This window comes from Cricetulus griseus, chromosome 2, assembly GCF_003668045.3.
Source record: "Cricetulus griseus strain 17A/GY chromosome 2, alternate assembly CriGri-PICRH-1.0, whole genome shotgun sequence".
In the NCBI taxonomy this organism is placed as follows: domain Eukaryota; kingdom Metazoa; phylum Chordata; class Mammalia; order Rodentia; family Cricetidae; genus Cricetulus; species Cricetulus griseus.
This window is the reverse complement of record NC_048595.1, coordinates 162,778,262-162,790,302: the sequence shown is the minus strand read 5'-3', so window position 1 is coordinate 162,790,302 and position 12,041 is coordinate 162,778,262. Positions and strand designations below refer to the sequence as shown.

The window sequence follows — 12,041 nt, the reverse complement described above, 5'->3', positions numbered from 1 at the left end:
ACTATGTTTCATGAAACTTGTGACAATTACCATCTGGTTTTTCTATAATCTCATTGGTTGCTGGCATTCTTCATTGTACACTCGGCCCGTGAGAATGACAATCAGGCTAAACTCACATCATAGCAAAGCCAGACTGTCAAGCTGGTGACTGTATGTGTTGTGGACCCTGATCTCCTCTCAGGTCCTCAGGCAGAGCACATCAGTCTTAGGTATTGACTTGTAGGAAGAAGAACATGTCTATACAACAAATTCTGTTCCATTAATCCCATTAGAAAATCAAGTATGTATTCCTTAGAAGACCCAGCTGCAGGAGGCTGAGTTGAAAATGTTTGAAGATGTGATTAGGATGTCAATTTTTTTTATATATACCTTTACAGTACTGGGAGCACAATTTGAAAGGGACACAATATCGTCTACGTTTTCAGATGACACTGTTGGTTCAGTCTCTCTACCAAGGGTTTAGATGAAAGTTCCCAAAGCCTCACCCAAGAGGAGAGATTGGGAAAGCAGAGAAGAGCATGGACCTTACACCAGGAACCTAGAGGACAGAGGGACCCAGAAGGAGGGGCAGTGCACACTAGACTCAGGCTCTAGCAAAAGCATAATTTTGCAGTGGGCCATCCCTAGACATGCTTAACCTACTACCACAGATCTCAAATGAGTTAGACGATGAGTCACTTAATATGGTGACAGCTTTTACAAAGCAGTGATCACATTTCACTACTCTTCTGCTTCCAAGAAAGAAGGCAAAGAATTAAGCCTTACGTTGGCCAGGGCTGCCTGCTGATGTGGTGACAGAATGGACACTAGGGAGAGGGTCTGATGTCTGCAGCAAGTAAAAGGTCATGCCTTAGAAGCACTGCCACCTCAGTGCTGTTCCATCAACTCTCAGATTGATTAGCTATGTTGCACAGTTTTGCAGTAGACCACGGATGGAGTCCTAACTCACAAGGTTCTGCCTCTGGCCCACCCACCACCCTCATCTCTAAGACCCAAGCAGCCAGCAATGCCACAGCTTCCACTGGAGCCTTTGCTCACGTTACACTCTCTACCTAGAACACCTAGTGCCATTGTTTTCACCCGGTTGGCCATCCTTTTCCACCCCATTGCAGCCCCAAAACTTCCTCTAGACACCTTCCTTGTGGTCCATCCTACCAGCCATCCTTCCTAGTCACTCCCAGTTACCCAGCATATAGGGACTGCTCCTCTGACTTCCTCACTAGACTTAATCTCCTGTGAAGGCACAAAGCAATGCCTGTATGTAGGGCTCATCCCAGCCATGTCATGGAATACATGGAGCTTTGGAACTTAGAGTGATGATTAAGTGACGCATACCTTGCTGTAGCCAGGTCTGAGGACTGGGGGCCATTTATTCATGCTTTAGAAGTGGATGATCCTGTGGGACACCTGTCCCTTTCTAGATACTGAAGGAACACTAAGCTTGATAAGCACCCAAACTGTTCTCTCAGCCCTGTTCACCAGTGGTCATTCTCAAAAGAGTAGAACTGGAGTCCATGTTTCTTTCCCAGGACCCAGGCTTTAGGATGAGTGAAAGAGGTTTGTCATTCAATTAAGCTACCATGTCATCTAAGTGGGACCCAAATGACCTTATCCCACAGTGAGCTATGTCTGGCTAACCATGGGAACATGGCAAACTTGAGGTGTGCCAGAACCTTTCTGCTCTCTGATGCAGTGGTTGAATGCTGGGGGTGCGAAGGCAGAGCATTTGGGGTTGCAGATGCCATGGCAGGAAGGCTCAGGATTACAAATGACTTATACATAACCTGGAACACAACCCCTGCTTCATAATGAAAAGGAACCAGGGGTAGAAACTGTAGCTTCAGTGCACAACACTAAGTGGTTAAAAATCAAGATGGAGGATGTGAAAGCTAGCACTTGCAGTGAACTCTGCAGCGGTTATCCCAGCTCCGTAGATGATGAGGCTGTCTGTAACCAGGGCAATTTGCTCACATGGTAACAGATGCTTCCATCACAAACATTGTCCCAAAGCCAAGAGCAGCCCCTCAAAGGCCTGACTCGTTAGCGCAAATATAGAGAGGCACGCGCATGGCACACCCTTATCACACACTCATTGAGCACGTGCATGGAATGTCACTTATATAATCGCAGGCTGCAGTTGGGCTGCGTGAGTTAAAAGCCCACAGAAACTTCTAACTTCCTTCTTCTTTTTAAGCTGTTCTATTTTATATTGGAGACAATGCTTGCAGCATGAGTAATGCCCATCAGTTATCAGTAATTTAGCAGTTTGTGCCAGTGTTGACATTTGTTCTCGGCTTAATTGCGCGTGAGTGTGTGTTTTAAACAATGATGCAGCTGTCCCCATTCCTGGCCATTACAATATAAAAAAACGGTGTCCACTGAATCTGGCATTGCGATCACATGGCCACATGTTTACTCTTTTGTTTGTAAGTCTTTCTGAGTGTTTGCTGCAATTCTACAGAGTATAAATTTGGCCTAAGGTAGAGCCTGGCTCCACATGGCTATCAGCATCAAAGATTTCAAACTTGGCCATTTCATGACCTTAGTTCTCTGATTCCACTAGACTTGCACGACATTTGTGGGTGGGTTAAATATAACTCTTTGGTTTGATCTGAAGAAATCAGATTTCAAATGCCATTGAGCTGGATGAGCAGCGTCAGCAGAGATGGAATAGATTACTGTTGGCCATTTGCAGAGTATCAAGTGGTGGAGATCTACCCCCTAGGTGTTGCCACAAAACCCCAACTGTACCCAACACCTGCATCAAGCTTGTTCTCTGCAAATCCATGAAGAGTCAGGACCTCTGGGGCTGCTATTGTCCCTCAGTAATTTTGGCGTTCTCCTTTTCCCTGTTAGGTGAAAAGGTTAGTGCTCATGTCACCTCATTTGGTGATAGAAATACAAAATAAATATCTATTTAAAAACAATGTGTTCTTTTGGAAAACCATTTGGCAGTAGTCACTAAAGATGAACATACACTGACTGAAAGTTTCTCTTCCAAATACAGATGCCCAATAGATATGCATGCATCAATCTATCAATGAGCAGGCTTTGGAAGCTTCATGGCAGCAGCTGCCACATGTCCATCAACAGTAGAAATGATAGTGCTGGCCATGAGGTATTATGATGGCACAATGCTTGCTTAGCACGCACAAGTCACAGGGTTCAATCTGAGGCCCTAAACACACAGAGCAAAAAGAAAGATGGCAGGTGTGCCACAGTGCTATACAGCAGGAAGACCGCACACTAGATACATATGGGTTTTGTTCTCTGGGAAAGGAGCACACATTTAGTATTGTAAGAAGCACACAGACCAGCTTTGCGTTGTGTAGCTACCAGGTCTCTTTCTGATCGTCTCAAAGACCAAAGTCAAGGTTAGGGCTACTGGAGCCCAGGACCCTCTTCCAAGCCTCTTCAGGCTATTGGAAGAATTCAGTCTTTATTTGGATGGTGGGGACAATGTGGTTGTTGGCTATGGACCAAAAGCCAGTCTCTGCTCCGAGAAGGCATCTGAGTACTTTGCCAAGAGGTCACCTCTATCTTCAAAGTCATCAATGAGTGCTCTCTCAAATCAATCCCTCGAATGAATTCAAATCACCTCCATAGAAGAGCGCAGTCTGCTTTAAGGACTCATGTGATTGGGCCATAACTGATGTCAAAGCAGCCGATTTCAGCCCGATGACATACTAAATCCCTCTGCCCATCAGCACCTGTATTAACATTCAGCTGAATGACAGTTAAAACTGTATGCACAAGAGGGTTTACATACACTTGCATACACCCATACATATACAATGACATGGATGGATTTCACAGCTGACGGTGAGCCAGAGAAGCCAGACACAAAATATATTCCATTTACAGGAAATTCGTGAACTGGAAATATGTTAATTTGGCGTTAGAAGTCAGACTGGGTCTGTGAGGTGGCTTAGAGTATAAAAGCCCTGCCTGTGCGAGCCTAATGCTTAGAGTTTGATCCTTAGACCCTCTCAGTGAGCAACAGTCATAATGGAGTACGAGGGGACCCTAGGTGGGTGGGGAGGGCTGTCCTGGTTTGTATTCTGGTCACATCACTGTGTTCAGCTTTTGAAAATGCAGTGAGCTATACATTGATGGTCCATGGCTGTTTTGGTAAATGTATTATACTTGGGATAATTTGTACTCATTCCTGTAAAATGGATTTGTTTAGTTTCTCCAGGGAAGCTTGCATCCAAAGGCAATTCTCAGAATGGGGAGGGAGAATGAGAAAGGAAATAAGGTACCAAGCCAGAAGGAGGGGCTCGTCACCCCATTTTGTATAGCTCCTCCATATGGCTGAACAGCGACAGATCTGAAAACTAAATCAGTTTCTCAGAACTGAAGTAACCAGATTCTCTGAATGCCTGTCCATCCTGCCCTATTGATCCCAGTAATGTGCCCCAAGAGATGCTTATCTGTCACTTGACATTCTTTGATGTCCTGCTTCCTGGTTATGCATACTGAGGGCCAGGCATATGCTAAAATTGTTAACCTTTTAATCCTCCTTTTCCTTCCCCATTCCGTTCTCTAACTACCCCAGTTTAGAAGCAGACAGTGGACTCTGCCTTCTAGACTAAAGACAGCTGAAATATCATGGAGCTTGTATTGTCATCAAGAGACTCTCTGTGTCTGTCCTCTCTAACTTCACACGAGGAAGCCACAAGGTTGACAGTCACTACTAACTAGGTAGAAATCCCTGCGCTGCCAGCTTGGAACTTGGGTGTGGGACCTGCTACATAATATGTGGAGACCTCAGTGGAAAGGTGCTAAAACGTTTGAAGACAGCTGAGCATGCATGGTGGCACATTGAAAGTGATCACAGATTGGAGGCCATCTTAGGCTACAGAACACAATCCTGTGGTGAAAAGAAAAAGCAAGAAAAGAAAGCGGGAGAGAAAGAAGCACTAAGTCAGTACTGTTGTTGGGATACACTGACAGGGCCCCCATTCCCGGCATGTACAGGAAATCTGAAGTGCATTTGGCCCATTCAACTGTAGACCATGGCAGAAGATAGCTGGTGAAACTTCATTAGCATATGTGACAGCAAGGATTCGATGCTAACCAGACAATGGTGAGCCCTCCCAATTTCTAGATTATCTCACTAATTGGCTAAAAGGCCTACCCACAGATTGGTAGAGGGGATAGAAAACTACACACAGTCTTCAAAGATAACAGTATTTCAGCCCTCTGAACAAACACAAATTGCAATTATTGCTGGCTTTCTAATCATAGAAGCTTAGCATGCATCCCTTGGTGTTTCTGGTCAAAAAGGAAATTTCTAAATGCAGAGGCTGAAGGGGTTGGAGTCTGGGCATTTCTCCCCCAATTTTTTTTTTTTCTTTTGCTGCCATTTGAGTTTTGGTCAATTTTTGAGTGCAAAGCAGGCCTGACTCTGGAACCTCGGGAGTGTCTGGAAGGTCCTGGGAAGGGTGCCCTAGCATACAGAGTGAGTTGAGTAGTGGATGCTCGCGGCACGTGACTGACTCCCAAGCCTATGCAGTGTAGGGATGGAAGGGCTGTCGCGAGCCTGGAATCCGGTAGGGGTGGCATTCTTCGGGGTTAAGGATTTCTGTGATACCACCGCCTTGCATCTCTGCGATCATTTTCCCCAGCTTACACTGAGTGCTCACTGCTGGACCTAGTGACTTCTTAAAGCTTTGGGGAACCGTAGTACCCGAAGGTGACCGGCTGCTGACCTACAGTCTATGAATAGTTCCAAGGATGAGACAAAGTCCCAGTGTCTGGGTGACAACAGGGTTATTGACGAAAGGCCGGGCGAGCTGCAGATGGTGAGAGGGTAGAGGCCCATGGCAGGGGGGCGGATAGACCCGGACTTTCTGTTCAGCAGGGGCCGGGGACAGCCCCTCAAGCCATTAGTATGCAGGGGCCGCGCAAAAGCGCGCCGTCCTTGAAGGGCTACCCGGCTGACCTTGCACCGCTTTCACCAGGGATTCTCCAGCAGCGCGACAGAACGCGGCCGCCTCGGTGACTCAGTGTCCCTGCGTGCTGCAAGCAAATGCTCCGTCTCCTACGAGGCTGGCTCTGCGGTCTGCGCTTGTCCCCGCGCTCCTCCAAAACCCACGATTCCAACCCGGCCCTTTCCGCCGCTCCCTTCCCCCTCCCTACAGCCCCGCATCCTTAGGTTGCGTGGCCCACCTCGCTTCCGCCGCGGCACCGAAGGGCAACCTTCACACTCCCTAGCTGAGGGCGCGGGTATCAGACGCGCTGTCCCCCGGCCGTCCCCAAGCTCCAGGAGCCCCCAATCCCTAACCAGCCCGGAGGAGGGCGGTGCGCCGCGCGGAGTCTCAGCCCAGCCTGGCCAGCCCTGCTCCTCATTGGTCGTCACTCGGCGGGAGGGCGGCCGGGCTCGCGCACCTGCCGTCGCCCCTCCGCGGGCAGATCGGCGACTGCGGGACACCGGCGCCCAGAGACAGCAGCACGCGAGGACAGGCCTGGGGCTCGGCGGATCTACTCGCGGCTGACCCTGTCCTTTCGCCACCGCGGCCCCGGCTGCGCCCGCGGGAAACTTTGCCCCGTGAAGTCTTCTGCCCTCCTGGCCACACCGTGACAGTTCACCTAACGCCCCCCGGGGCCCCGCACAGCGTGCGTGATTGCCACGCCGTCCCGCACAGTGCATCCGCGGCGCCGGGCCGCCAGGATGCGCTACGCAGACCCCTCGGCTAACCGGGATTTGTTGGGGAATCGAACTTTGCTCTTCATTTTCATCTGCGCCTTCGCCTTGGTGACCTTGCTGCAGCAGATCCTATACAGCAAGAGCTACATCAAGAGGTAAGAAAGTCTGAGTGGTGGGAATACACCCACCCAGTCTAAAGGTGGCCGATAGGCCAACGGTAGCGTTCCCCAAGCACCTAGGTGCCAGGAAGTCTGCCCTTAGCCGGAGCACCTTCGTGGTGTGCCCTATGGCATCTCTGCTGCCAGCCAGAGGACAGTGCTAGCTGTGTGCCTGTCGTGGTGGGGTTATGAAGACGTGTGTGTGTGTGAACTTTATTGTCTTGTGAACGTGGGCTGCACCTTGGAATGCTAAGCAGCTAAACTGACCATAAATGCATGTGCATGCCCAGAACTGCACTGTTCCCCAAACCTACACTGCCATTTGGCTGCCACCGGAAGGTCGAAGGTTTCTTTTTTTCCCCTTCTTAGTTTGACAAGTCGTACATTTTTGTAGGGGACCTTGGAGGTAATGGCCTTTTTCTTCCTAGGAACCCCAGATTAGGTGGGGTGGTAGTGGTTGGTCTGTGGCCACTCAAAGGGACAGTGAATTCTAGATCTGCAAGACAAGCGATGGCCTCCAAAGTAGATGTTTCTTTTGCATCCTTAACACCAAAGGTCAGAACAGCTGCAGAGGTTGGGCTCTCTCACCCCTTCCCCATCCACAGCCAAACTCCTTGAAGAGAAGAGGCAGCAGATGCCGCTCAAAATGTAGGCGCAGCCTCAGTGCCTGTGTGTGGAGGACACACGGACATGCCTGCCAGGTTCCTATAGCTCTGCTGCCTGGTGCAGCCAGAGCTGCTGCTGCCTACCTGCCGGATAGGAGGTGGGAGCTCTCCTCTGGATGCTCCCAGGCCAGAGTCTCCAAAGGAAAGCGCCAGTCTCCTCTCTGTTGGAGGCCCCTCGTTCACCACCAGTGTCTATCTAACCTCACTGCCATCCACTGAAATGGATGGGAATGAAAATGTCTAGCCACACACACATCCCATCTCAGAAGTTCCCCAATAACTAAATGCTGTTCTCTTCCCAGTCCTGGAGTTTGCATTGGTCACATATGCTCCTAGTCTGGGCTGCCCATAGAGTGGGAGGGTGAGGGTTACTGCTGGTGATCTGCTCCCCACAGGAGAGCTAAGCAATCTGTCTGTCCCTCCTTGTAACTCTCCAGAACTGGAGTATATGTGGCCCCTTGCCTCATACATTCATTTCCAGCCACCCACTGCTCCAGACATCCCCAGACAACTTTCTCCCCTAGTTGGCACCAGCTCATTTGCCCTGTGTGGCACCAATGTCCTTAAAAACACTTTCTAGTCTCCTCACTTGCTGGACTTGATCAAGCCCCACTAAGATGGTTCCTGAACTGTCTGCTGGGCAGCCTTGCTGGATCTTGGCATCCACTTCTCAATGAGGGCAGCTCTTGGTTTCTGCTCCCTGCTGGTAACTATCCAGAATTTCAGGGGCTCATAGAGCTTCCGGTGGGACCAGAGAGAGTCACCAGGGTCAGAGTAGGTGCCAACCACACTATTGCTCGATTGTTCTGGCAAACCCTGCTTGAGTTTGGATGGGATGAACTGGTTGCCCAGAGCTCAGCAGGTGTATTGGTTTCTTCCCATTCTCCATCTCTCACAGACACCGATCGCTAAACAGCAGGGTAAAACCTTGCAGGCCTCACTCCAGGAATTCTGCTTAATGCAACCAAACTTCAGTCAAAGCTGGTATATGTTCCATCCTAGAAGGGAACCATGAAGGGATGCTATAAAGAAGGTGATGATGTGGTCCCAGTGTGCAGTGGGATTGAAGTCTATATGGGGAAACAAATGGCCACAAGTGAGTTAAGAAGTAAAAGGCTGAGAAGAACATCTGATGGGCTGGGGAAGACTCCTTGGGGGAGGTGGAGCTCTCATGGGCCTTGGAAGCAGATAAGATCTGGATAGGGGAGGGGACATGCCCATCTATAATGGAAGGAAGCAGCAACCCAGCACAGGACACAGGCAGGCATGGCACTGGTCCCTCCTATCTCTCCCTCACCTGATCTCACCTCCACTGCCATACTTGGCTCCATTTCTGGTTCTGTGTCTTGTGACTGACTCATTTGCTTATGTGTCCTGTTTCATCACACATCATAGTTGCTTTGTGTTGGCTCCAGGGGAGTGTTGTTTGTGTCTATCGGGCAACAGCAAAGACCTGCCCTGGAGTTCCCTGAGTTCCTAGGCTCTTGGACTGAACTCCCTACTGGGTTGTCACCTGGAAACCCACCTCTCTAGGAGGCCCCCTGAAAGACTAATAGCAAGCTCCACTTGATGCTGTAGGCCAGTAGGTATCTGTCAGGTCAATTTTGCCCTTAGACATTTGAGTAACCATGCCTTTGGTTGTCACATGGGGATAGAAGATACTACTGTCATTGAGGATGAAGCCAGGGGAGATGTCTGAAAACCCTTCAAGGTCCAAATTGCCTGCCACATCCAAGCCGATTCAGTCCCAAATGTAGGTGGTGCTGATCTTGATAATGGCCCTGAGCCAGAAGCTGTCAGGTAGGAATTGCCGTTCCACTTGCTGCATGTGTCACAAAAGTGTTTGGAAATAAGAAGCCATTAATAAGTATGAATAATGAAGACAAGATTGAAGAGGTGTGTGTGTTTGTGTGTGTGTGTGTGTGTGTGTGTGTGTGTGTGTGTGTGTGTGTGTGTGTGTGTGAATGCATGCATGCAAGGGTGTATACTTAGGTGTAGTCATTGGAAGAGACACAATGAAAAGATGGATTCCATGATGTAAGGAGAGCATATTGGGATGTGTCAGACAGCAGTGCTCTGAAGGTTGAGGACAGATTGAGCTTGGTTCATAGGTCATGGGGAGCCACATGTGTTCCTTGGGTAGGGAAATAACTTAATAAAAGTGCTTGGAAAGGAAGGTTATCTTGGTGTTGTACGGGAAGGCTTGGAGAAGGAGAGACACTGGGGGAATAATCACAGCCACTCAGAAGTGTGGGCACAGCTCGGGGGTTCTGAAGACCATGTTGGAGGCACAAGGGTGGCAAGCTTGTCTAGGGATGTGAAGTTGCTATAGAAGGAAGTGGGTGATGTGTTTTATTTATCTATTTGTTTATTTATTTTGTACCCTCAGTCTTTCCCTGGGATGTGCTATAGAAACTTTTGACAAGGTCCATCATGAGCCACTAAAATTCTAGGGATGTACCTTGTTGGGGGACAAAGGGAGCAGTGTGATGGCCTAGTAAGAGCTATCTCTGTGGAGCAGCAGGCACACTCCATGACTTGGGAGGAAATGACAAGGAAGAGCACAGCTGTGATGTGTTTGCTTCCCATGCCTTCCCAAACTTACAATACACTGTTTCCTACACTAAGTACTTACTATACACTGAGAACATACTATACACTGAGTGTTGTAATTTTTGAAAAGTGGCTTGAGAGAGAAAAGACACCATGCAACAGAGTTCAATCACAGGGGTTTTTATTAAGGGAAAAGGATCATAGAAGGGGAAAGGGAAGGAGGGAGATCAGCCTCTGGAGACAGGAGCAGTGAGAGAGGGGAAAGAGAAGCAGGGAGGGAGTGAGGGAGAGAGAGAGAGAGAGAGAGAGAGAGAGAGAGAGAGAGAGAGAGAGAGAGAGAGAGAGAGAGAGAGAGTTGGGCAGGGTGCTTTTAAGAGGGAACAGTGAATGTGTACAGTGCACAGGTGGTGCTCTTAGTGGCAGCAGCTGAGGACATATCCTGTCAGGACCTCAAGGACAGGCCAGTACAGATGCATGAATACTAACACTGCATACTTGCTGTACACTAATTGTGACACACGAGAACATACTATACCCTGAGTACTTGCTGTACACTGAATACTTGCTATACACTGAGTACTTGCTATATACAGAATACTTGCTGTACACTGAGTACCACTGGGTGTGATGAGGATAGTGTGTGCAAGATCCCAGGTGTAGAGAAGGAGAACTAACTCATGGCTGTGAGGAAGACAGAAGAGCTTGCATGGAGGCATTGACAAGGTACCCTAAGAGCCAGGAGGGAGCTGCTTCAGGAAAGGGTTTATTTGGCTTAAAGAGGACATTTGAAATGGTCTTAAAGAAAGAGTGCTTCCTGGGCACAGGTGGAGGTGGGAGGGAGGTTCAGAAAGCCAGCAAAAAGGAGAGATGATGAGCAGGGAGACTGAACAGTCCACATAGAGCAGGGCTAGAGCTGCATTGTCCAGTCAGGGGAGACAGAGTATGGAGAACAGAGTTGGATGGTGAGTGAAAAGGAGCACGTCGAGAAATGGAGAATCATGAGTTTGAGTCTGTATTTGCTTGGACATGGAAGGCAGCAACTTTGTGGAAAGGAACTCTGAAATGGCACAGGGGAAGAGCCAGGCTATCAATGAGTATTTTGGAATCACTTGCCATCAAATCAGTGAGTTTTGAACTTTTATGATTGTGATGTTCAGTAAGAAAATCCACACTCCTTGGGGATAGCAAGCATTCTGTGAAGTAATGTGCTCTGATCTTTTCTATTAAAACAAAAATTTGTAGGGGAGCTGGAAAGATGGCCTAAGCAGCCTCTTGTAGAGGACCCAGGTATGGTTCCCAGCACCAATGTGATGACTCATAGACATCTGTAGTTCCAGTTACAGAGGATCAAACATCCTCTCTTGGCTCTGTGGGCATTGCACAAACATGGTGCACTTTTCACACATGCAGGCAAAAACATATGCATAAATGAAAATAATAAAAAATCTCTAGAAGAATATTCTGGGGCTGTGGATGTAGCATAATGATAATGGTGCACTACATAGCATGTGCGAGGCCCTGGGTTCAGTCTCTAATACCCATTTTTCTATTTCAACACACACACACACACACACACACACACACACACACACACACACACACCAGAGAGACATGCCTTTAATCCCAGAAAGTTCCAGGCCAGCTGGGTTTACAATAATGTTCTCTCTGTCTCTGTCTCTCTTCCTCATTCTCTCTCTCCTTCCCTGCCCCCTCTGTACATATATACATATTTATTATTTGGCCTTAAGAAGAAGGTTCTAACACAGACTGCAACATAGACGGACCTTGAAGTTATTATGTTAAATGAAATGAGACAGACAAAAGGGCCAGGTGCTGTATGACTCCACTTTGATGAGGCATTTGGAGTTGTCAAACACAGAGACAGAAAGCAGAAAGGTGGTTGCTGGATGCTTCGAGGAGGATGAGATGTTAGTCATCATTCAATGGGCAAGAAATTTCTTCTGGGGAAGATGAAAAAGAAAAAAAAAGATGAGCTTACTGTTCCTGGCTGTA

At 48.3% G+C, this 12,041-nt stretch overlaps 1 protein-coding gene across 1 annotated transcript in view; it reads left to right on the top strand.

The window, feature by feature from the left end:
* The first annotated feature begins 6,676 nt into the window (after window positions 1-6,676).
* St8sia5 (ST8 alpha-N-acetyl-neuraminide alpha-2,8-sialyltransferase 5) overlaps window positions 6,677-12,041 on the top strand; it is a 57,224-nt gene continuing 51,859 nt past the window's right edge. Inside the window, exon 1 of the mRNA XM_027397943.2 lies at window positions 6,677-6,807. Coding sequence (XP_027253744.1) covers window positions 6,677-6,807 — 131 coding nt within the window. The remainder of the gene's footprint in view (window positions 6,808-12,041) is intronic.